At 36.3% G+C, this 27351-nt stretch overlaps 1 protein-coding gene across 9 annotated transcripts in view; it reads left to right on the top strand.

Moving 5' to 3' along the window:
* DMD (dystrophin) overlaps positions 1-27351 on the top strand; it is a 1657593-nt gene that overhangs the window by 566201 nt on the left and 1064041 nt on the right. For all 9 annotated transcript variants that reach the window (XM_029929473.1, XM_029929472.1, XM_029929470.1 and 6 more), the window contains one exon: positions 26079-26226. In XM_029929473.1, coding sequence (XP_029785333.1) covers positions 26079-26226 — 148 coding nt within the window. The remainder of the gene's footprint in view (positions 1-26078; positions 26227-27351) is intronic.

The following is a 27351-nucleotide window of genomic DNA, read 5'->3' as shown; positions in this document are numbered from 1 at the left end:
ATATATATATATATATATATATATATATATATATATATATATTAACTAATACCTTAACAGAATAAGAAAAATTAGTGAATTAGAGTGTGATCACTGCTAAGAACCTTCTCTCTTACACACTGAAATACACTAATGTTTAAAATTTGACTCAGTGATGTTTGGAGATGGCTCATACAGGCTTACAAGATTGTTAAATTTTCAGGAACTTTTAATTTAAAAATTAAATTACACTAATAAAAATTATATTGTAAGCAAAGGTAATAGCTGATCTAATATCATCACTGCCCGATTATTTTTACTACATTTCACTATTATCTATGGTGTTGATGTTATTGATCTCTATTGTATCTGAATGGTGGAATGACTATATAATGGTAAACTCCAACTCCATGTTGAATGATGTTCTGTTGATAGCTTGAAATTAAATATGATGGGAGTACTCCAACAAACCCCCCAGGATAGTTGATCGTTAGATGCTTCCTAGCATACTGCTGACCTAACAGCATATGATCTTCCCTTATCCAGAAGATCTCGAGTCAGTACGTGTATACCTTAGGTTTTAATACTTGCTTTGTTTGCCAGTTTGTAGTAGTTGTATATGAAACCAGCTTCTGGACTAATTGTCTTTAACTGACTTTTAACGAAGCTTTCCTTGCCAGGGTATCATCTAACCAATAACTTTGGAGGTTATTTTCTTATCTACATTATCAAATGAGATATTTTGTGTATTTTTTATTCTTTATTTTCACCCAGACCAACGATTGTATAATTTCACCTCATGTATGTGTCTTTAATTAAATAAGGTCTTACTTTTAGCTAGTTTTCATTATATACATGTCCCTTTCTGGCTCAATGCAGCACACCTGAAATCCCTCGAAGGCAGTTTTAGAAAACAAACCATTAGTTACATATTAGCATAAACAAATTTTGAAAAAAATATAAATTTTTAGGTAGTATAGTACCATAGCATGTTAAAATTAGAACATCGCTCTATATTCATTTTATGACTTTAAAAATGAAAATAGGGGCACCTGGGTGGCTCAGTCGGTTAAGCCTCCGGCTTCGGCCTAGGTCAGATCTCACGTTCGTGGGTTCGAGCCCCGCATCAGGCTCTGTGCTGACAGCTAGCTCAGAGCCCGGAACCTGCTTCCGGTTCTGTGTCTCCTTCTCTCTCTGCCCCTCCCCCTCTCATGTGCTGTCTCTCTCTGTATCAAAAATAAATAAAACATTAAAACATTTTTCAAAAAATGAAAATAATGGGGCTCATAGGTAAAAAGCTAAAAGTTTGCTCAAGTGCCCGTTTTTAATTGGAAGCAAAGCCAAGATTATCACCCAAGCCTTGTGATTCCCTACTTTAATGTCATTTCTACTAGACCGCTTTGTTTTTAGGATTGTTTATGCTTTTGCCTATTCAGTGCCAAAAAGGAACACTGCTATGAAAATTCTTCTTATAACTCTATCCTTACTTTAAGGATATATAATAGTGATCTTATCTACATAAGCACCCATGCATTTTAACTAAGTAAGATTGTTATTTATTAATAACCCAGCCCCCAAAACATAAAGTAAATCATAATAGTTTAGCATCCTGAGAAGCAACCTGAGCCAGGATATTTCATAAGATGAATTCATGAGTTTTACCTTTACTTATTTGGAAAAAAATAGCAAAATGGTACCAAACGAAATAGGTGACATACTCTTTGCATATTATTCCTTATTAGAAAAATGATGTTACTTTTCTTATAGAGCTTCTATTTGGGGGGGGAAATAAGACATGTAGCAACTTGCTGGACATTGAACTTAAATGTTAAAAAGGTCATAAGAAGGTAGTGTTAAGAGTGATATTTCAGCTTATAAAACATGTTCAGGATGGTGATATTGGCTATATTTCCAGCATGAATGTTACAAATGAAAAGGCCGTTGAAATTTGAAGGAGGAGAATAATGAGTCTAGTTCTCACCTTGTCTTCTGTAAAAGAACTTAGATGGCTCAGACTTCTTGTGAGTTGATTCTGATGGACCTTGTACTTCTGTTATTAGGCCGGCAGAACTGTGAAATCCTCAGAGTGTTATGGAAGGTTGCGTAGGTCAGGTACAAGAAAAAAATCTAAAATACAAAAGATAGGTGTTCTTTTTTCCACACACACATAAAATACACACTTTTGCAGGTACAGAAATGTAAATCAAGGGATGAGGCAGAGTTCACTGGCAGGCTTGCCTTTGAACCACAAAGCAACAGTGGCAACCAGGAATTGGGATGCTGTGGGGTAAATGGGACAAAAATTGCTTCAAGCAAGATGTGGAACTGGAGACACATTCAGTGTTCAAAACCAGAGCCTGGACTGTGGTTCCTCCATTCATGAAAGGAAGTCGGGGAGGAAAGGGCTGCTTCAGGCTACAGCCTGGGGCTACAACTTACATAAAGCTGTGGGCCCATGGAAGCCTAAGAAAAATGACATGGCCTTGCAACTAGGGCCAGTGTCACAGCTGTCCTCTTGCTTGATGGATGGGTTGGAATGATTCCCCGTATCATTGCAGTGCAGGAACTTGACACCTGAAAGGGCTGGATGGGGTGCAGAGGGCAAAGTAGAGGCAACTATGAAATGCTAGATGGGGGTGCATGAGGAGAGAGAATAGGACACAAACTTCACCCTGACCTCCAGTTAAAGGTGACAGTTGAAAACATAGATTTACCTGCTCTCTATCCCACATTATTCTAAGATTACACTAAAGGAACAAAACTGATGCAGTTGGAAAATGGCAAAGAGGAGGAAAGGGGAGACACCTGCAAAGGTGTATCAAGTCTGTAAAGAAGGAAATTAAGATAAGCAAGCAGATCTGTCCCACAGGACCCCAAAAAAGACTCCTGAATTGAAGGACTGGTATTTCAGAGTGTGATTAGTGGTGCTAAAAATAAAAGGCTTCATTTTAAGCCTTTAAAAGGAGCAATTAGATGCCAAGTTGCTAACTCTGAGTAGTTAGCCCCACTCCTCCTCCATCCCAGCAGGGATGAGTGAGTAGTTTGCTTTCTGGTGAGGCTGAAAGAGAAAACCTTTCAATATGTAGATAAACAGGATCAGTTGATGAAGAGAGTGAGTCACTGCACTGAAAATAGGGAATTAAGTTAAGGCCAGTCTATTTAATGCTGACACCACCTCCTGGCTCTTAAATTTCTATGCTCTGGTCAGAAGATTATAAATTTTTCTCTAGAGAACCTAACTGTTCTGAGAGATAAGATCTTCAATTAAGGATACGTTATGACTGAACCAATGAAATAGTCAGATCCTTGCCTGATGACCCTATATTGAAGACTGTCAATTGATAGACCCCACATGTATACAGGGAGATTCCAGTAAACATTAACGTACCTCAGTTTGAAAAGAGCTAAGGATTTCCAGATATTTGAAAGAAGCCTCTCATGCAAAAGACAGAAACCAATACAAAAACAAATAAGCAGTCATATTGGAGAAAACGATAATAATATAAACAAAATAGGAAAGTTAAGCAAGATAAGGCGGAGACCTTTTCCTTAAGATTTTTTATCATGTATTTATTTTTGAGACAGAGAGAGAGAGAGAGAGAGGGAAAGCACAAGCGGTGGAAGGTAGAGAGAGAGGGAGACATAGAGTCTGAAGCAGCTCCAGGCTATGAGCTGTCAGCACAGAGCCCAACACGGGGCTCAATCCCACAAGCTGTTAGATCATGACCTGAGACAAAGTCAGACCCTTAACCAACTGAGCCACCGAGGTGCTCCAGTAAGGCCAAGATCTTAAGAAAACTTTTAAAACATTAGTTTGCACTCATAGGTCTAACAGAAGAAATCTAATGGAGGACCATGGGGAGGGGAAGAGGGAAAGAGAGTTGGGGAGAGGGATGCAAAACATGAGAGACTATTGAATACTGAAAACAAACTGAGGGTTGAAGGGGGGAGGGGGAAAAGAGGTGGTGGTGATGGAGGAGGGCACTTGTAGGGAAGAGCACTGGGTGTTATATGGAAACCAATTTGACAATAAACTATTAAAAACATTAATTACTATCTCAGTGAGACTAGTTATGGTGTCTATAAGAAAAATTAGTATGAGCAACTTCAGAAAATATTTTAAAGAAAGAGAAGGGTTATTTAAAAACAATAGTAGTTTTAAGACAATGAAAGTATTTTATATGATACAATCTTGGAAGATACGTATCATTATATATTTGTCTAAAGCCGTAGGTATCAAGAGTGAATCCATAGTGTTGATGTTGATAAACTTTGCTCTGGGTAGTCCAACATCCAAACAATAGGCGTTATAGACAAAAGAAGAAAGTGTGGAGAAAAAACTGTTAAATAAATGGCAAAGTAATTTTCTTAGAACTGAATAAAATAAATCTCCAGATTGAAAGGGTCTACTGAATGCCCAGCGTAGTAAATTAAAAAAAAAATCTACGCCAATCTCTTCACATACAATTTTAAAACAACAAGGATGGTGGGAATTTCAAAGATAAAAAATGACTCTGGACTTTTTAACAACAACAATGCATACTAGAACAAAATGGAGTGTTGTCTTTAAACTCCTAGGCACAAGTGATTTTAAATCCAGATTCCATGTCATGATCTTAAAATGATTCCCAAAATTACTTGATAGTCCTCTCTTTGAGAGCTGTAGCTTAATTCCTCTCCCCTTAAGTATGGACTGTATTTAGTGACTTTCTTGTAATACAAAGAATTTGGTAGAAGTGATGGTACGTCACTTCCAAGTACAGAAGAGCTATGGCTTCTGTCTGGAGTCCTCACTCTCTCATTCACTCATTGCTTGCTCTGTGGGAAGCCATATCATATTCAGCCCTTTGGAGAAACCCATATAGTGAGAACTAAGTCTTCCTGCAAAGAGCTTTGAGAATGAGCTTAGAAATGAATCATTTAGCTCCAATCAAATCTAAAGGGGGGTGATGGTCATGGAGAGGGACACTTGTGGGGAAGAGCACTGGGTGTTATATGGAAACCAACTTGGTAATAAGCTCTAAAAAAAGAAAAAGGAAAAAAAATCTTAAGAGTATGCAGCGATAGCCTTGGCTGCAACCTCATGAGATCCCCTATGCCAGCCCCCCTCTGCTAAGCCACTCCTGGATTCTTGACCCTCCGAAACTGTGACTGTCATTCCAACAGTTGTTGTGTTAGGGTGCACTACTATGGCAGATTTTTTTTCTTTCTACTATTTTGTAGTGAGAATATTTTGCTCCATTTTTTAGTGCAGTGGTGTTATTATTTTTTACAAGTAAAAGAGTACTATTTTAAAACACACACAAACAAAATTCAGTGAATAGCAAATTGAAGGAAGGTATCATTAACTCCAAATCCATGTTAATGTATCTGAAGAATGATTACTCAAAAACAAAGTGAAGATCACTTTTATTTGCCTTTGTACAAATAATCATTTTCAACTAGGTGTAATGTTTGAAAAACTAGGAAAATTATGTTACCCCCTTCTTTTTTTTTCTTTTACCTTCTAAAATGGTAATTAGCATCCTTTAAACTAACATTTGATTAAGCTACTCCTTCCCATTTTTACACCCATAGTCTTAGATGCATGTAGAAAAAAATGGGTAAAAGAAGAAATATGGTTTTCTCTGAGATCAATTGAAACTGGAAATGAATACAAACTCTGCCTTGTCCTTGCCGTAGGAACACTGGAAATTACTTAATAACTCTCAATCTTATTTCCTTCTCTGTAAGTCATAACTCCCTCACATAATTATTATTTCAATTAGCCATAATGTAAAGAAAGCACAAATACAATAAATAATAATAACAAAGATAATAATAATTCTTATCCTGCCTACTTTATTTCAAATCCCATGATCTACATACATCTTTTGCTGAAAATAAGAATCATTGGGGGATTTCTAAAAGTTTCAGTGCTTACAATGAAAACAAAATCTCTAAACAAATATTAAACTCTACTTGATAAATATGAACACTGATGCTTTTAGGGTGAATTACATTGACATTCGTAATTTACATTGAAATACATTAAAATATGTAATCAGTTGATAGATGGGTAAAGAGATAAATAGGTAAATAAGTTATTAAACATTTATGATAGGATCCACATGAGTATGTAGGCAGTCTCAGTATTTTTTCAATTTTGTTATATATTTGAAAATTTTCATAATAAAAGTTGGCTGAAAGTCCTTATGCCTTAACCACATCCAGATCAGTTAAATTAAACTCTTGCAAAAACGTTTAAATTTCTCAGATGATTCCAGCCTGCAGCAAGGTTGAAAACCACTATTCTATCCTCTCACCAGCCCATAATTCCTTTCCGCAGCTTACAAAATCATCTATCTAGATTTCAATCCTGTTTCACTCCTCTATTCAAGAGTTTGATTAAAGGTTAGAGTTCTGCTACTACAGCAAAAAACTATAGTAGATACCCAGAAGATAAAGAGAAGAAACCAAACCATACCAGCAGAGAAAATCCTGAAGTCACAAAAAAAGAAAGGTAGAAAGAAAAGAACAAAGAAATTACAAAACATCCAGAAAACAATGATCAAAATGGAGATAGTCCATTCCTATCAATAATTACTTTAAATATAGTGGACTAAATAATCTAATCAAAAGATATAGAGTGGCTGAATAGATTAAAAACAACAACAGTAACAACAAAAGCAAGACCAAACTATTTGTGTTTACAAGAGACCCACTTCAACTTACCAACGCGTATATACTGAGAGTAAAAGGATCAGAAAGGGTATGTCATGCAAATAGACAGCAAAATAAAGCACAGCTAGATTTATATCAAAGTAGACTTTTAACCAATGACTAATAAGAGACAAAGGATGTCATTATATAATGATTATGGTATGCAGCTAAAGTCTACCTTAAGCCAAAGACTGTAACAAGAGATGAGAGAGGTAATTATATAATGATAGGTTGGAGGTCAATTCAACAAAAGGATATAACATTTGTAAATATTTACACATCCAGCACAGGAGAACCTAAATACATAAAGTGAATATTAGCAAACATGAAGCGAGAAATAGCATTAAAATAATGGTAGGGGACTTCAGTATTCTCTATCCCCTAAGGATAGATCATCTAGACAGAAAGTCTATTTAGAAAATTGAGCTTAAGCTGCACCTAAAATCAGATCAACTTAACAAACATTCATAGAACATTCTATCCCACAGTAGCAGAATACATTCTTCTCATGCATACATGGAGCATTCTCCCGGACAGACCAGATATTAGGCCACAAAATAAGTCTCAGTAAAATTAAGGAGATTGGAATCCAATCAAGCTTTTCTTTTCCAACCACAGTGGTATGAAATTAGAAATTAACTGCAAGAAGAAAACTTGAAAATTCACATATATGTGGATATTAAACAACATGCAACTGACCAACTGATGATTCAAAGAGAAATTTTAAAAACATATGATGACACAATGAAAATGGAAAGACAACAAACTAAAATTTATGGATGCAGTAAAAACAGTTCTAAGGGAGAAGTTCAGAGTGACTGATTCCTATATTTAGTAAGATCGCAAATAAACAACCTAACTTTACACCTCAAGGAACCAGAAAAAAAAAAGAGCAAAGTTTGAAATTCAAAGTCTAGAGTTACGAGAAGAAAGGAGATAATAAAGATCAGAGCAGAAATAAATGAAATAGAGCCTAAATAGACAGTAGAAAAGATCAATTAAATTAAGATCTGTGGGTTTTTTTCTGAAAAAATAAAATAAATAAGACTTTAGCCAGACTTAACATGAGAAAGAGAGGAGTCAAGCAAATAAAATTAGAAATGAAAAGAGGAGACATTACAACTGGTATTATACAAAAGATCATAAGACCCTACCATGAATAATTATATGCCAACAAATTGGACAACCTAGGAGAAATAGAGAAATTCCTAAAAACATACAACCTACCAAGACTGAATCATGAAGAAAGAGAAACTCTGAAAAGACTAGGTACCATTAAAAATTAAAAATGCAGCTACCATATGATTCAGAAATCTCACTTTTGGGTATATATCCAGAGGAAATGAAATCAGGAACTTGAAGCAATGTCTGCACTCTTTTGTTCATTGTAGCATTCTTCACAATAGCCAAGATATGGAAACAACCTAAATGTCTGTCAGTGGATGAATGATTAAAGAAGATATGATACATACTCAAGCACAACAGAATATTGCCCATTTAGGAGAAAGAAGGAAATCATGTTGTTTGTGACAATGTGGATGGGACTCAAAGTCATTATGTTAAGTGAAATAATCCAGACAGAGAAAGGCAAATACTGCATGAGATCACTTATATCTGGAATATATATATTTAAAATGCCAAATTCTTAGAAACACAGTAGAAATCAGTAGTTGTAAGAGGCTGGGAGTGGGTGGGGGACATAGAGATTGGTAAGAGGATATAAACTTTCAGTATGATAAGGTCTGAGGATCTAATGTATAACATGGTAACTATAGTTTATAATACCATATTGTATACTTGAAGTTTGCTAATAGACTATAACTCAAATGTTCTTACCTTGAGAACAAAATATATTTATATAAATATTTGAAGTATTGGATGTATTAATTAACTGGATAGGTGGAATTCTCTTCCCCCCTCCCCAAAAAAATCCCCAAAAACTCTAATTAGACTTTTAGCTTCTCTTGTGGTTTCATCTTGTGTATAACATTTGCAACATGTGTAAAACAGAAAAACAACTAGTAATAATCCATCTCTCTTTTTCTAACCCAAAGTAAGTAAACCTTTCTTTGAAGGACAAAATGCAATATTCTCTTATAGGTGAGGACAGTTAGAGACAACTAATGCCTTCTGGTTTCTTGTGGTCATGGATGTTTTCAACATTGCTGCCCCCTACTGGCCAGTTGAAGCAGCCAATTATGCATTGCCCCATGCCCATAGCCAGGGAAAAGCATCAAGTTCCCAAACTGGCAGTCATAGAGAGGGAAATGTGGATTATTGGTTGCATATATGCAAAATTTCACAGAAAATAGAGCCAGGAAGCATGTAAGAAATATTCTGTATATGTGCTCTCTTTCCAAGGATTGTGTTATTTTATTATGTGAATTTTAAAATATTTAGTAATTTGGTTTGGTACTCATTTTTTCATTAAACAATTTCAGCAATAATGAACTAAAAAAAGCATGATTCTTAATAATATTCACCCAATTCTTCTTGCCCACCTATCACTTGGCCATTCCCTTCACATTAGTAATTCTCCAAGTGTAGTCCCCATACCAGAGGCATTGGCATCAACAGAGAGCTGGTTAGAAATAAAAATCCTTGGGCTGATGGTATTAGAAACTATGAAGGTGGGGCTCACAAATCTGTTTTAAAATTAATTGATTTGAATTTTAGAACCACGAATCTAAGCCTTCACGCCTGCTAGCTCTGCTTCCTACAGTGGCTTTCCTACCTGAGATACTTCTGCTCTTCCTTCTAGATCCTAATCTCCTAAAATGTCTTTCCTAACACCTTCCTCCTCTCAATCTTCACATTCCTCTAGGAATAGTAGAATTAATCCACTCTTTTTCATGCTAGAATTGCCTCTTATCTTCATTTGGATTCCCCAGAAGCATACCTTAAGGAAAGAACTCTAGGGCAAGTGGATTATTTGGGGGGTGCAGGGGACATCTTAGGGAAGTGAGACAGGGAATAAGAGAGAGCCATTAAAAGGTGTGTTTTCAACCCAGTTAACACTTCGAGTATCTGGAACTTAATCCTCCCGAGGATACTGGGGAACAAGGTAAAACACATACCTCAGAGTTCTGGCACTTGAGGGTGCCAGATGATCTGGGTTATTTATACATCACCTCCTGTCAGTCATTGATGGAGAGTTTCTCCCCGGAGTGTTTATTCCCAAGCAGTTTTGGCTTGCCATGTAGCTGGGCAAAACAGACCCCTGCAGCCAGAAGGAGTTCACAGGCAAAGAAATCTCAGTGCTGGCATTTGGAATGTATTTTGAAATGGAAAGACACTCGGATATACACTGGGCAAGGATAGCATATGCTACAATTTTGTTACATACCCTCGTTGCAGTACTTAATGTGCACATTAAACTGTGAGTTTCTCGTTGGCAGGGATAGTATCTCTTTCATCTTTATACCCCCCAAATTTAACACACTGACAGCCCCAATACTAAGCACTCAATAAGTGTTTATTAAAAGAATGAATTAATGTTGTTAAATGAAATGAGCAAATACTATACTTCATACACATTTATAAAGTATTTCTGCTTGGCTTTGAACATCAATATTTTATTTTTTAGAGGTTTTATTTCTTTACACATTTCATGTTTTTCTCTATTTTAAAATCCTTTTTTTTTTTTTTTTTACATTCTGCTCTGCTCATTCCTCTTTCTTCACAAGCTGTATTTACTTGCCTGAGAGCACAGCATATACTGATGTTAATCAAACTTCAGATGAAACACCTAAAATGATAGAAAAGAATCTGCTCTAATTAAATAATAAAGTAACCCCTACAGGTTTAGACATGTGCCTTCAGGTGTAGGAAAGAAAAAATTTTAATGAATATAGTAGTTTTATGCCAAGAATATTTCCCTCATGTACTTGTGTTTTAATAAGATGAAATGTAAAATAGCAAAAAAGGCCTGATTTTTATGTTGATATTTATTCATAAGGTGGTAAGTCAGCTATGATTAAAGTTTCCTTGACTTATACGTACTAAAGTTGAGTCGGATTTTTGTTCAGTGAATTTGAAGTAAAGATGTCTTACCTGTGCATCGCTAGGTTGTAATTGCCCTATTCTCGGAGTGCATACAATGAAATGAGCACCCCGGTCATGCTCCTAATAGGTGACCACAGGCATATTTAATTCATTAATTACCTATTTGTCAGATAGATATAACCAAAAATCTGCCTTGAAATTAATGACTGATTCTCTAATTTTATAAGAAAGTCCTTTGGAAACATCCTTTCTGAGTTACAGGTGCACCTCCCAGCAAAATGAGTAATGTCCACTGAAGATGGTTCTTATTTTCTTTATTACTTACACCCTCTGATAGCCTAGATATTTTCTCCTCCTATTTCTAATTGAAATGTTACCCTGGTGTAATTTCAGCACTAATTCTCTATTAACTCCACATGATGCTTCCAAATTCATTCTTTTTCTATAGTACTGTCTTTGTATGTTACAAGACCAACTTAGAATAGTAAAATGGGGGATGTTGTTTCTTTGGAAAATTATTTTAGAATTAATGGACAATTATGAAAGTCACTGTTATTTTTTTAAATTCTGCAACCTTTGAGATTGATTCCCATAAAATAAAACGTCATAAACATTGGGAAAAATGATAGTTTGTATATGTTCATTAATAGGGTAGATGATAACTGTTATGCGTCTGTGGGCTCTTGTTAGCAGTCTTGTGGAAGGTAATGGTCCCAGTGAAACTGTGTAAGAGAGAAAATAGAATTGCCCATGTAGAATAAAGCTAAGTGAACAGTTAATTGTTTCAATTTTATTTTTATATTTGTGTTATTGTGCTCGCATACCAAAGATAGATTCTAAGATGCACAGTGCTCTCAATGTTTGCTTTTAGTCATGGTCAAAAGGAATAAAGAGTAAAAGTAAAAAAGAGACACTTGTAGAAGCTGATCTTAAGTGGTGTATTTGGATTTGCTGCAACAGCCTATGGAGGAAGTGAACATTTTGGCAGCCTAAGAAACAAAATGTCACTTTTTAATTTTTTTTAAATCTTACATTGCATATTTTGAATTTGTATTTTAATAACACTCTTGAGAAGAAAATGACACCTAAAATGTCTTACTTGCCCTGAAGATCAAAATCTGTTCACCCTCCATTTTGAAATAAAATGTTTTTTCCCCTTCTCTCATACTCCTGTAGCAGAAAAATTGAAGTAAAATTTCAAATCAAACCTACTATACCCCCTTCATTTGGAAGGAACAATGCAAGATGTATAACTCCATTTGCGACAGTAGTTTCAATTTTCTCATTTACAGTAGGAGTAAAAATCAACATACACAAGAGTGAAATATTTGACTCTCCAAGGAATAGTGTGCGTTGTTCTTGCATTTGTGCATAGAAAGTATACAGAAGCGCTTGTACAGATTTTCCTCATTTATAGCTATATATTGAAAGAAAATTTTCATGTATGTGTATATATTTGACAATTAAATAGTATGTTATAAAGAGCAATTATATATTTATGTATTTATATCATATTATTATATATGTCTGTTATGATTATTGTTAGTGTGAACATTGAGCACTTAATATGTGCTTCACAACTTTTAGCATATTTTTTCCTAATCCTCTGAACAATGCTGTGAGGTAGACATTATCATACATATTTCACAAATGGGAGTTCTGAAATTAGCAAAATTAAATCACTTGCTGAATTTTACAAAGCAATAAGGCAGAATCTCTAACTCCCCTTTGCTGATCTTCATATTTCATATGCTGCACAACCTCCTTGTTTTATGACTTGCTTTAAATTGAAAACTATGTCTCCATTTTTGCCAGATGATAGTGTGGGATTTCTAATCCACAGAACATTTTCCTATTAAAAGGTATAATAATAGTTCAAAATGAATATCCATTGTACATATTAAAATTAATTCAGTTAATTAATTTTAAATCTGCAAAAATTAAGTCCAATAGTATTTATGAGTACTTGTTATAGAACCTAAAGATGGTAATTCAACATAGTTTCTACCCTTAGAGAACAATTGCTATAGTTTAGGGGTAATGATATCAATATAAATTAGAATGGACTAAATTCTTTAAAGCATGACAAAGAGAGTGTTGGGGTAGTGCTAAGAGAGGATGAATTGCTTCTAGTTAAGAGCATCAGAAATCTTCTCATGGAGAAAGTTATGTCTGGATAGAGAATCTAGGAGAAGTAGTAAGATTTTGACATAAGAAATATTATGAAGAAAACAAGCAAACAACAAAGAGAGGAACCCTCAAGGATATTCATGGAACATTAAGTTAAATTCTCTTTGATTGGAGAGTGTGATGTGAGGGTCATGCTATATAGTGAGAAGTGACTAGAAGGAAGAAATATTAGTTTGAGAAATTGCTGCTTAAACTAGAGGTCAGGTCATTTGTGCATCCTTTACATTTAAAATATAAGATTTGTCATGCTCAGAAATACAAGTATGGAGCCAAACAATAAAAACATGATTTATGCCCATGGGGAAAGTGTGTTAGAGAAGTAAGATTTCTTGTCTTCCATAAGGTAATGAGGTATTTGCTAACTCTAATTGCACTTTTTAAAAAACCATATACACTGTTAACTCATGGTATTCACCTCTGATATTGCCTTGGATTCATCCTTGAAACTATACAACTTGCTTAGCTTCCCAAAGTCGGTTTTCTCATCTGTAAAATATTAGTTGTGAAAATATTAAATACTCTGTTGAATCTGAAAAACTTAGTGGGGTGTGTAGTACATATCTATGGTTGTAACTGCTTTTGCTGCTCTTTCTAGGTAAAAGTTCCTACATCAGTTACATATGTTTGTGTTTGAATGAAGAGAAAGACATCCTTATTTTGAATAGTCTCTCTAGCCAAGAAATTAACATAAGATTAAAAGCTAAGATGTCAAACACTGTATCATCTTTATTTGGACTATATACTAGGAGATATGTAAATTAGGAGCAAATTAAATTCTCACAATTTGTCAAGGAGATCCATGAATATATCAAATCCTCAGAAAGAATGTTACCTTAAACTTTTTAATGAATTTAAATTATTTAATTTAGGCTACTGAATCCATTTGTTTTGTTGGTTTCTCTAAAAGATCCTATAATATAAGAGGTAACATTACAGCTCACTAATAGCAAACTATTTTTGCCACTTGGGGTATATTTACAGGGTGCTCATTGTGCCAAATCAAGACATTGAAATTGCATAATTTTTAGGTTAATATTAGCATAATCCTACATTTTTTTTTCAGAACCAGTGCAGGAATAGCATACCCTGACTATTTCCCCGCCATGACAAAACTGCCAAAACCTGTACCTTTTACACTGTCATTGGCCTGATGAGACTTGATACTATGACAGAGGTGTTTATAAAAGAGAATGACAAAAGAGATTTGTGTAATACCAGAGACAGTAGTAATGCCAGAGACACTTTTGCTTTTCACTTGATAATTAGCAGATTCAATAATCAGATGTCAAGGATAGGTGAAAATATGGAGTCTTATGTATTTGAGTACTTCTAACTTTATCCCAGGGATGTTTATGGTGTCTGCTACTAAGCCAAAATAATATACCTAATGAAGGCCTCCAAAACTCTTATATGTACTTAGGTCAAGTTCTGATTTGTGTGTATACATGTGTACATATTTGACTGTGTGAGTATATTGTGCATGTGTTGTATATTTATAGTTCAACAAGTATTCGCTTATTCAAGATGACTCAGGCTTATTGAAGACATTTTCTTCTCTTTTCACCTCCTCCTCCACAGATTTTCCACCTTGTAGGAAAAAGCAGTACTGCAGTGCCCAAATTAAGTTCCATCCAGAGATGCATGCCCAATAAGAGATCAATAACATGTAAAAACCTCTTTAGAACCCTTAAGATTTCTTTACATATTATTAGTGATAAACTAAAGTATTTGTGAGGCCTTACAAGTAATATAATTAGCATTTATGTAATGTTACAGTTGCTATTATTACCATTTTAACTATTTTATTTTTAAGTAACTTCTACCCCCAACATGGGCTTGAACTTCAAACTCTGAGATCTAGAGTCGCATGGTGTATGACTCAGCCAGCCAGGTGTCTCTCCAATTTGTATTTTTAAATTTGCGCTATTAATAAATGAACTAGATTAATAACTGTAAAAATTAAGTAACACTTTTGAGTTCTTTGGCATAAGATGAATTTTATCGATATCACTCTATTCTGAAACACTCCCATTTAAAAAAATATATAGTTCTTAAGTAATTATGTATCCTTATACTTAAATTAGTCCTTGGCAAGTTTTGGCAAAGTATATTAATCTTTTTGTGAGAAGGTGTTGAACTTCCTAAACTATATATATTCAAAAGTCACTCTGTGTTTTCTATTAGGAAATTTAAAATTTTTAATTTTTCTGGAAATGTATTGACTTATTTGCAGGATGATTTCTGATATAAAGTCAGATTTTTTTAATTCTAAATTTTGTATCAATGTTATAAATTGTGCAGATTAACATAGGTTGCTATTAATAACATAAAACTAAAATGTTATTATTCATAGCTTACAGTAGGCTTTCATTGTCATCAAAATGCTCTGTAATGCAGGCAATAGTATCCTTGCTTTATTTATGAGACAACTGGATTCAAAGATATAAGGAGCCTATGCAAAACACTCATGAATTCTTTTATTCATTTATTCATTTAAAAAATATATAAAACAGTTATGTGCCAGGGACTCTGGAACTAGAAATTCAAAGGTGAATAAGGCATATTTCCTTTTTGTAGGAGGCTCAGATACTTTGGGAAAAGATAGCTCTGTAACCCCATAATTAGAACATGAGGCAGAATCTATTTTTTAATGTTTATTTATTCATTTTTGAGAGAGAAAGAGCACAAGCAAATGGGTGAGGGGCAGAGAAAGGAACAGAGAGAGAATCCCAAGCAGGCTCCATGCTGTCAGCGTATAGTCCCACACGGAGCTCAAACTAAGAGAGATCATGACCTGAACAAAATCAAGAGTCAGACGCTTAATTGACTAAGCCACCCAAGTGGCCCATAGAACATGAAGTAGAATCGTAATAGAGGTTTTTGCAGAGGAGGGAAACTCTTCTTCCAGAATAACTCATTTCAGGGGAGAGAGGCTTCACAGAACACTGTGACATTATGGAGGAGACACAATCTAAGACATAGCAAAAGACCCAGAGTAAAAACAGAATTTAGGTTGTAATGGAAGTTTAGAGATAATTCAGTGTCTTGAAGTGTAGTACACATTTTAATCCGTGTGACTTTCTGTGGTGGAACCAAACAGGAAGAAGGGATGGTAGTGTAGACATAGATTAGAGAATTGTGAGAAACTGATGATAGGGAGAGATGAGTTGGGGTATGGAGAGGAAAAGGTATTGTGGACTTTCAAGAAAGGCCACATCTGTGACGTTAGACCAAAGAGACCAAATTTAACAGTGACTTTTGTTTTAGAATTGGTGGGATATAGGGGCAATTGGGTGGCTCAGTTGGTTAAGCATCCAACTCTTGATTTGGGCTCAGGTCAGGATCTCATGGTTTGTGAGATCATGCCCCACATCAGGCTCTGCACTGGTAGTATGGAGCCTACCTGGGTTTCTCTCTCTCCCCACCCCCTCTCCACCCCTCCTCTGCTCTCTGCTCCTACACACATACACACACACACACACACACACACACACACACTCCCTCTCTCTCTCTCTCTCTCTCTCTCTCTCTCTCTCTTTCTCTCTCTCAAATAAAAGAAATTAAGAAAAACATAATTGGTGGGATATAGATGCAAGCATTGTGAGAAACAAAGAGATGAATAAAGGATGACCTCCAGATTTCTAGTGTGGAAATGATTAACTAAAATTAGAAGTAATGATTCAAGGAGAAAATAAGGGATTGTTAACATGTCATATTTGAGGTTTCAAAAAGACAGCTAAGGAACTCAGCTAAAGGCCAGAACCTGAAACTATGTGATAGTCACTTTATAGATGAAGCATAGGTAATGTCTAAGTCTGGCCCAATACCTGATTTTCTAAGTAGAATTTGATGGGACCCAGCCAAACCCATTTGCTTCTGTTCAGTGTGTGGCTGCTCTCAAGCCACAGTGGCAGAGTTGAGTACTTGTAACAAAGACCACATGGCCAAGAAAACCTAAAATACTTATTCATGGGGCGCCTCAGTGGCTCAGTCGCTTAAGCTTCTGACTCTTGGTTTCGGCTCAGGTCATGATCTCATGGTCTTAGGATCAAGCCCAGTGTTGGGGCTCTGTACAGAGCCTGCTTGGGATTCTCTCTCTTCTCTCTTTGCCCCTCTGCTGGCTTGCACTCTCTCTCAAAATAAATAAAGTTTGAACATTAAGTAATTAGTTGATTAATTGATTACTTATTTTAGAGAACATTACAAAGAAAGTTGTCAACCTCTGGTGTATATGTTAGTTGAACTTTGAAGAGTTAAAGAGATTGTGTAGAGAAATGTCCAGACAGGAAATCCAAGAGGCTCACCTATAATAACAAAATTTCTCTTTGAGTGAAAAATATGTCTGCCACCTTTTAAGCATGGCAAACGAGTCCTTTGTGATTGGAAAGAGGTCACATTAAGTGTTGATGATGGTGAGGCAGTTCAAATAAAGTCCATCTCTTATGTTTACTCATATGGCAATAAATGAAAACTTATTATGAGAAACCAGGGAAACAAAATGTGTACAATTTCAGTGGAGAGAGGGAATAAAGGCATGAGAATAGGTTCCTAAACTCAAGCATAATAGCCACTGTGAAAAAACTTAAAACCAGAGTACTATTCCAAATTGTCTTGTAGCCTGAGAACCAGACTCACAACCTAGACAGGATTAAGGCTATTACAAAATAAAATGTCAATCCAGAGCTTTAAAAATACTAGGAATAGAAATACTGAAAATAATAAAACTGAATGAAAAAGCTATTACTTTCTACCAGTGTATCTGTTTTCCCTTGTCCTGCTCTAGGAATATTTCAAATTATAAAATTTTTATTTACAGTGAGAACAGAATTAGCTGAATTAAGGGAATCAAGTGGGAGAGATTTACTTTTCACTGCACACGCTTTTGTTTTCCACTGTGCCCATTGTTTTATTCATACGCACATTTTACCTTATAAAATAAAATCTCCTGTTTAGAAAAAAAGTATATATGTACACACACACACATACACACATATGTAGGCACATACACACATCTTAATTCACACTATGCATGAAAATAAAATCCTGGAAGATTACAAATCTAAATAGGAAAAAGCAAATTATAAAATTTTTACAAGAAAATAGGGAATATGTTAATGAATATTGGATAGAGGAAGGTTTCTTAAACATACATGTAAAGCACGAATCATAAATGAAAACAATACACTAGACTATTGTTTTGTTTTTTAAAATATTTTTGATGCAATGCTTTATGTCTGAAAATGATGAAACAATATCACTAAGATATTCAAAGGAACATAAAAATGAGCCAAAATTTTTATTCAGCCAAACTTAACTTTGAGTTCAGAAGACCAGAAACAAACTTTTATGAGCACATAAGACTTAGGATATATAGTTTCCTTCATTTCCTTTTTTTTTTCCTTATTTTTTATAGTTTGTAGTCAAGTTGGTTTCCATATAACACCCAGTGCTCATCCCCACAAATGCCCTCCCCCATGCCCATCACCCCACTTCCTCTTTCCCCCTCCCCCTTCAGCCCTCAGTTTGTTTTCAGTATTTTTAATGTTTATTAATTTTTGAGAGAGAGAGAGAGAGAGACAAACAGAGTATGAGCAGAAGAAGAACAGAGAGAGAGGGAGACACAGACACAGACACTTCAGATTCTGAGCTGTCAGCGCAGAGTCTGACACAGGCCTCAAACCCACAAACCATGAGATCATGACGTGAGCCGAAGTAGGGTGCTTTAACCAGCCGAGCCACCCAGGTGCCCGTAGAATGTGTTTTATGTGAATAACTTCTCTACATCAAAGGACAACATCAAGAGAGTGAAACCAAAAGCCACAGAGTGGGAGGAGATACACGGAACACACAAATAACTGATGAAGTATAGGCGCCCATATTTATGAAGATTTCCTATAAATCTTTAAGAACAGAGCAGATAATGATAGAAAACTGAGAGAAGTTCTTGCAAAGTGAGGAGGGGTGCAACCAGGGGTTGTGGGCTGCTGACAGTGTTTTATATCTTGGGATAGTGTTTCTAGAATGATCAATTTATAGTATGTAGCAAATGTGTTTTATGTCTCACATTCACATAAGGCTTTTTTTCATTTTCACAAAATAAGAAATCCAAATGGCAAAAAAAAAAAAAAAAACACCCACCTATAGAAGGAATTTGCCAGCCCCATTAGAAGTCAGGGACTTGCGGGGCGCCTGGGTGGCTCAGTCGGTTATGCCTCCGACTTCAGCTCAGGACAGATCTCACGTTTGTGGGTTCGAGCCCCACGTCAGGCTCTGTGCTGGCAGCTAGCTCAGAGCCTGGAGCCTGCTTCTGGTTCTGTGTCTCCTTCTCTCTCTGCCCCTCCTCCTCTCATGCTCTGTTTCTCTCTGTATCAAAAATAAATAAAACATTAAAAAAAAAGTCAGGGACTTGCAAATTAAAACTAAAGTATCTCGGTATATGACCTGGAGGGTTGAGATTTGAGAGGCTGGTAGTCCTGTGTGCTGGTGAGAACATGGAGCACTGGCCATTCTTATATACTTGCTCAGAGACTGTAAATTGCAAAGGTGAGTGTAAACTCTAATATGTTACTATGCTAGGAGTGAAGAACATCTGGTAGTACTTTATCAGATTAAAGATATACATAACCTGCGGCTCATCAGTTTCAGTCCGAAGTATAGACTCCAAAGAATTGCTTGTGCACACATTCCAGGAGATAGGTACACGAATGTCCATAGTAGCATTATAATAGCATCCAACTAGAAACAACCTAAATGAGTATTAACAGGTTTTTTTTAAAGTACACAAAAGAATATCAGGCAACAATGAATAAGCAAACATTTTTTTTATTGTTCTCCATACAACACCCAGTGCTCTTCCCCTTAAGTGCCCTCCACCATCACCACCACCTCTTTTCCCCCCTCCCCCTTCCCCTTCAACCCTCAGTTCATTCTCAGCATTCAATAGTCTCTCAAGTTTTGCAAACATTTTGATTCATGCCATTTAAACACTTTTAACAAAAATCTTGAAACTATAACTTTGTGGGGGGAAAAGGGAGAAAAGTACAATATTGAGCAAATAAACCCTCATGCAAAATAATGCATATTATATGGTTGCATTTATAAATTTTCAAAAGCATATACAACCAAACTCCAGTGTGAGGGATGCTTATTTAAATTGCAAAGCTCTAAGAGAATGAAAAGTTCATGGAAGTTAAGAAGGACGTTAAATTGTGGAGGAAGCAGAGGGTAGTGACTGAGAGGCAGTTCAAGAGGGGTTTTGGCTCCTCAAGGGTTGCCTGGGTGGCTCAGTCAGTTAAGCATCTGATTTTCTGTTCTGGCTCAGGTTATGATTTCAGTTTCATGAGTCTGAGAGCCCCGCATTGAGCTCTGTGCTGACGGTGCAGAGCCTGCTTGGAATTCTCAATCTCTCTCTCTCTCTCTCTCTCTCTCTCTGTCTCCCTCCCTCCCCCACTCCCTCCCTCCCTCTCTCTCCTCCCCAGCTCAGGCAGTCTCCCTCTCAAAATAAATAAATAAACTTAAATTAAAAAAAAAAGATGGGTTCTGGGGTGCCTGGGTGGCTCAGTTGGTTAAGCGTCTGACTTTGGCTCAGGTCATAATCTCAAGGTTCACGGGTTTGAGCCCCATGTCAGGGTCTGTGCTGACAGCTAGCTTGGAGCCTGAAGCCTGATTCAGACTCTGTGTCTCCTTTTCTCTCTCTACCCTCCCCTGCTCACTCTCTCTGTCTTTCAAAAAAATAAATAAAAAACATAAAAAAATTTTTTCTTTAAAAAGGATGGGTTCTGGTTACTGGAATTTTTTTTTTAATTTCTTTGCTTTGGTTATGACAACATGAGATTCTATGTATCGTTCTCTATATTATTTCACAATGAAGAGTGTTTCAAAAATACGTATAGTGTGGTTAGGGTCAGACGTGGTAAACTATGGATTCTATGCTAGAGTCATGATTCGGCTTCATTGAACTGGCTAATGAATTATCCCCACCAAAGAGACAAGGGCATGTCTTGGATTCTGTATTGGTGATTTGATTTGCATTTGAAAAACCTAAGCCAAACAGAGGCAGAATAATTAGACCAAAAACTACTGTCACTGTTGGTCGAACACTGCTAGACACCGTTCTTAGAAATTTAAATACATTCCTTCATTTCACCCTCACAATTAACCTTTAGGAGGAAGTAGGAACTACTTTTACATTTACTTTTCAGAGTGGTCACTTACTGGTCCAGTGCTACACAGCAAATGATGAAGCCAGAATTCCAACCTAGGCAACGTGACCGCTGTGCTCTGTCTGCTTAAAGAGGTGAGGGCGTTCAGGGGCTCAGGTACAAGCGTGTATTCAGCAAGTGTTTGCACTGAGACCCTCTGGCAGTTGGAGTAGAGTCTAATTATGCATGAATGGACCTGGGTCCAGCATATTAAAAAATGGGCATGAGAGGATATACTTCAGCCTAGAAATCTTGGGCACTGTCTTAGGAGAGAAAAATAAAAGGTGTATCAGAGAGGTGGGGAGAGTTGGAGCCATGGGGGAGCTCCTCAGGGTAAGTCAGGTTCTGTAGGGGAAAAAAGCCACCTTCCTAAGTGGTACCCTACTTAGGTTTTACTACATAATTATTTCACTGGCAAAGCAGGAGTGGAGTGGTTGGGGATGTGTAACGTACTATAGTTTGGGACAAAGAACTAATTTAACTTTATTTATCAACACCTACAGTTTGAACCCTGAGACTTTAGCAGAGGTACCTCCCACTCACCTCATCAAAGATGAAATATGTAGGAAGAAATAATCAACAGCCTAATGCTGAGTTAGCAGACCCAAGTATAAAGCAACAATGGATGTGTCAGAAGGCTACTAGGATATTATTTATTTAAATCTATTTCATAGAATTGAGCACCACCTTAATGACCTGGAAGTGTTAAAGTATGTCTCAAAGTACCTAAATTACTCCCTAAATGTAATTTATGCTCGAGAATAATCTGACTAACTTGATTTAGAACAGCAGGAAATAAGTTATGCTGCACATAAATGAAGCACCAGTGTAATTTTAAATACTGCTTGCATAGTGAATGAGAATTTTAATATTTGCAAAATTTTAAAATCACTTGATTTATTATCCATATGTTTATACTGACATTTCTGTCCCTTTTTTTTTTTAACTCGGTTTTACATTTCCTCTTACTGCCAGGGAAAATAAAAACCAACCAACTTTTTTTCCCCTAGTAATGATGTGGAGGGTAAAACTTATATTTATTTTCCTGAATGGTATTTTTAATATCTCTGTGTATTTGTAGTTGTTGCTGGCTTATTCCCCATCCTGGGCAGTCCAATAAATAGGGTAAGAAGAGTTTAGGGAGCCTAGTGACTGATTAGACATGAAACTTACAAATGTAACATTTTAAAGCTAGCAAAATTTATATATATTCATTGAGAATTTTCCTTGGTGGGTAAGAGTGTACGTTTAAAAGCAGTCATAATAAAAAATGAAAGTTTACATAGTAAATTCAAGAATAGATTTAGACTTCGCCATTAACAACGCATATTAAAATGCTGAAAAGTATATTTTAAAATTTTATGCAATGCTTGAAATGGAGTTTAAAACATTATTACTCGCATTAAATGCCACCACGTGTAAGGTGCATGCTTTTATTCTTTAATATTTTGTTTGAGTAGAAGTACTCATTTTAACATTAATTTTAATAATAAAATTAAATCAACTTTATAGTTTTCAAAGTTTTAGTGCTTGCAGACCATCATGAATACTCTAGATTTAGATGTTTACGAAGTGGCAGTGGAAGTAGTTCAAACCAAGTCTTTTAATGCAAAAGTTTGGACTGCAGGAGTTGGGGGAGAGGGAGCAAGGGGAAAGAGGGCGTTCCAAGAATAAGGGACTGATGGGCAAAGTCACAGTGGCCTGGGGAACCACAGATCATCCTGTGTGGCTAAAAAATGCATCCTGTCTCATTTTTCGTGGGCCTGGAGAAAGAGTGTAAGACTGAGAGCCAGGGTTTAAAGCCCATTTCCCTTTTCTTCCTACCTCTGCCTGTGCCTTGCAGAGCCGGGGGTACCATGATTAATTTTATGGGCCCTTTGGGGTTTCTTCTTCTGAGAAACTTGGAAGAAAGATGATCTGTGGAGAGGAACAGGGAATGGAAGGAGAGGAGGCTTTGTGGAACCTAGTGGAAGATGGTAATCGCCAGTGCAGTGAATGGTGGAGGGACACATCTATGCAGCAGACTGGAATGAAAAGTTGGTATTTAAAGACCACGTGGTGGGACGCCTGGGTGGCTCAGTCGGCTAAGCCTCCAACTTTGGCTCAGGACATGATCTTGCGGTTCCTGCATTCAAGCCCTGCATCGGACTCTGTGCTGACAGCTAGCTCAGAGCCTGGAGCCTGCTTTGGATTCTGTCTCTCCCTCTCTCTCTGACCCTCCCCTGCTCACACTGTCTCTCTCTTTCTCTCTCTCTCAAAAAATAAAAACATTAAAAAGAAAGGACACGTGGAAAAACAGCCACCTGCTGGTAGCTGAAAAGAGTTGGCAACAGGCTAATTTTGGTGGTGGGGTAGAGTGAAGCAAAGCAAAGTAGAAGGGGGACCAATGGCTGCTACAGAGGTGGAATGGTAAATTGCAACCAAATGTCAGTCCCTGTGTGCTCTGGTTGGCTTCCGCCTATTTCTCAAACTCTGGTAGCCGGAAAAGCATTGGAGGCTGTAGTTGTCAGCATGTGGAACTGCCTTTTGAAATTACTTTGAAGTTGCTGCATTTTTCTGAGTATCAAAGTATGAAGTGCAAGTTGTAGAAACATTTCACAACATGGAAAACTCTTCGGGGGAAATTGAAATCAACTATAGTCTTAACCAAGATGCGACAGTACCAACTATACCTCATGTTTTTTTAGATTCTCTTTTAGTAACAACTTTGACTGTAGTGATGTGAGTGCCTAGAAGACAAATGCAATGTAAAGTTTCTGTTAAAGGAAATAAATGCCTGTGATATATCCTTAGGTCATTCATTGTGTATTAGAGCCAAAAATATAAGAAAACAAAATTATCATTAATCATGTAAAATATTTCCAAGATCATTTTGTGATTGATGGATATATCATATTTGAGCAACTCTAGAAACCCCTTAATTATTAAGGGCAGAATTCTTCGGTTTAAGCTAGTTAGAGTTACAGATTACCCCTTTTGGTTACGATTGGCTGCCTTTTTTATGCTAACAAGATACTGTTTTAGACTTTTTTAAAGTAAGAAATAGAGTTAATCATTAAATGTGATATCTCATAAACTGCAATGTAGCTATAGATGCATTATTAAATATTTGGAAGATGATAAAGAAGATAAAAAGAAAAACACTACAACTATCTGTTTGAATTATTTAACTCATAAGACTTCATCCCACCAAAGAAACATGTCAAAGGCATGATGGAAGCTAGAGAGATTCGAGTTAGAATTCCCTTTCTGCCATCTTATTCTTGTTTGCTTTTTGGCAGGCTACTCAGCCTTTTACTTTTCTCTGGTAGAAAATGGGAACAATAATTGTTGCATTGCAGGGGGTGTTGTAGGAACCCATGAATAAGTTAAAACTCAGGGCCCGCTGCCTGGCTTATAGTAAGTGTTAAGAAATCTTGAGTCCAGGGACGTTTGGGTGGCTCAGTCAGTTGAACATCTGGCTTCAGCTCAGGTCATGATCTCACGGTTAGTGGGTTCTAGCCCCCTTGTTGGGTTCTGTGCTGATGGCTAGCTCAGAGCCTGGAGCCTGCATCCGATCCTGTATCTCCTTCTCTCTCTCTGACCCTCCCCTGCTTGTGCTCTCTCTTGGTCTATCAAAAAATAAATAAAAAACATAAAAAAAGAAATCTTGAGTCCATTCTTTTCCCAATAAAAACAGTAGGAAATTGGGGCATTATTTAAGTTCTATAATAATTTATTTTCCTAAGTGGAGGTAGAGATCTGAAAAGATGTTGAGATATTCAAAATTATAACCCATTGAATCTTTTTTTAATATTTATTTTGAGAGAGGGAGAGAGACTGCAAATGAGGAAGGGGCAGAGAGAAAGACACACACAAAATCTGAAGCAGGCTCCAGGCTGTGAGCTGTCAGCACAGAGCTGACGTGGGGCTCAAACCCATGAACTATGACACTGTGACCTGCACTGAAGTTGATCGTTTAACCAACTGAGCCACTCAGGTACCCCTAACCCATTGGACCTTTAACAGTAGACCTCAGAGAACTTCTACAGGCATATGGGCTCTGAGACAGCCCCACAGCCAAGAATCTTCAGGACGGTTTTCAGTTTAATCCTAGCAAATACCTGTTTGGACGGGCCCCAGGAGACCTACTAGTTCATAAGCCCCATAAGACTTTAAAACTTCCTTTATAGAGTGTTTTTCACATTGTACATTAGGATCATTGGGGTACTTTAACAAATATGAGTATCAGAATCCCACCTATAAAGATACTAATTAATTGACAATTCTTATGAGCAACTGTCTTAGGGTAAACATGCAGCCCTGACTCATTTCTGGCTCAGTAACTTCTGTGACCAGAAGATGACCAAATACTTCCTTCTTAATATTCTTTTCATGTGATATAACAACACAATACCTTACACTAAGTTCTTTGACCATTCCAGTTGAAAATATTAGCAGATACAATAAAACAAGATTAATGGAAGACAACACTCATCACGTGGTTTAGACTAGTATATTAGCTAGTTGGTTGCTTATATCTGATTTGATGGGATAAGTTACATCTGTCATCTTGGATGCTTGAGGACCTTAATGAATAAACTCTTCTTTAGGATCAAAAGTAATACCAAAGTTGATAGTCTTCATGAGATAATTTGATTTTGACTAAAAAGTATGTTGATATTGACTCTCTAGGTTTGAAATACTTACTGGATGCTAATATACTTTTTAAATTCCTGGAATTTTTTTTTTTTACAAATTAAATACGCTAATAGGGAAGAAAATGTTAATACTCCAAAGTTATTGTTTTTAGCTTTGTTTCAGTCAAGAAATGTGTTTGATTTTGAAGGGAAAATTTATAGCCTCTTGATATCATTTACCTGTGTTAATTAAAATTGAAATCTGCAAGTGTGAGAACATATCAAAATAATATCCTTGCCAATGTAACAAAACATATATGCTATGTCCACATAATTGGTATAATCCATTTATTTTTTCTTGATCCATATTTTTTTCCTGTAGGAGATTTGACAGATCTGTGGAAAAGTGGCGGCGGTTTCATTATGATATGAAGGTACTTAATCAATGGCTAACAGAAGCTGAACAATTTCTCAAGAAGACACAAATTCCTGAGAATTGGGAACATGCCAAATACAAATGGTGTCTTAAGGTAAGGTTTTGAGACCTCTTTTTTCAAACTGTCTTTATCTTCACCACAATATCACAACTGTTTAGTTTCTTTAAGCTCAGGTTGTGAAGGATGATGGAAAGTTATAATTCCCGACGTTTGTTGTGATCACTACACATACTAGAACATCCTTGCAATGACCATGTTGGGAAACCGCGCTATGGACTATTTGTATCAGGGTGAGAGTTAGCTGTGATATAACTGGCTTATCTGATGAACCGCAAAGCATCTTGCACCAGGGTGTCATGTGGCTTTGGGGTAGTTTGGGTTTTTGCCTTATGTTGAATCCTGTCTCAAAGGAGCACTTGTGGTATGCTTAGCAATAATGTAGTTGTTGGAAATATCCATCATGATAAAATTACAGTTCTGTTTCCCCTAGGGACAATTGTGGTGATGTGGCAATATTTCTATATATTCTATTGACAAAATGCCTTCTGAGATAGTCCAGAGGCCAAAACAATGCAGAGTTAATTGGTGGTACTCATTGACTTTTTTATGGTTTATGTTAATGGAAATGCAACATATGAATTATAACCAGTATATAGTTTAACTTCAAATTGCTGTGTCTTTTGTGTATGCAGATAAAGAGAAATTGGATTTTGGAGGGTATAACTTAGTTTATAAAATATATACTTTAGGTACAAGATTCACTGAGTTGCTTATAACAAGCCTTACGTATTTTTAGTCCTCTATTCTCAAATATTTTTTTACATAGCAAAAATACCTTTTGGTATTAAGCAAGTAAGCTTGTAAGCACTTATGCATAGGTTGGTGCTGTAAATATATGACATGAATAATTTTAAAATCTTGCATAATTATATCAGTCATTGATTGTATATGTACATCAGCATTGTCACTGGAGATAGAGGAAATACATGGCTTTCCAATCTGCCATCATACAGAAAATACATTTTGTAATGGCACTAAGTAAACTTTGAGCTAATGCAGCATCCCTGGATCTCTAAATTATGTGTCAAAAAGGTGCCATTGAGATGTTAAATGTCTTGCTGTTTCCAGAGATATCCTCTTCAAGGCAGTTATATATTTTAATCGTCCTTTATTATTTAAAAATATAAACATAATACAAAATAAAGCAAGTGGGTGTAT

The sequence above is a fragment of the Suricata suricatta genome, chromosome X, assembly GCF_006229205.1.
Source record: "Suricata suricatta isolate VVHF042 chromosome X, meerkat_22Aug2017_6uvM2_HiC, whole genome shotgun sequence".
Lineage (NCBI taxonomy): Eukaryota > Metazoa > Chordata > Mammalia > Carnivora > Herpestidae > Suricata > Suricata suricatta.
This window is presented reverse-complemented; position numbering and strand designations above follow the sequence as displayed.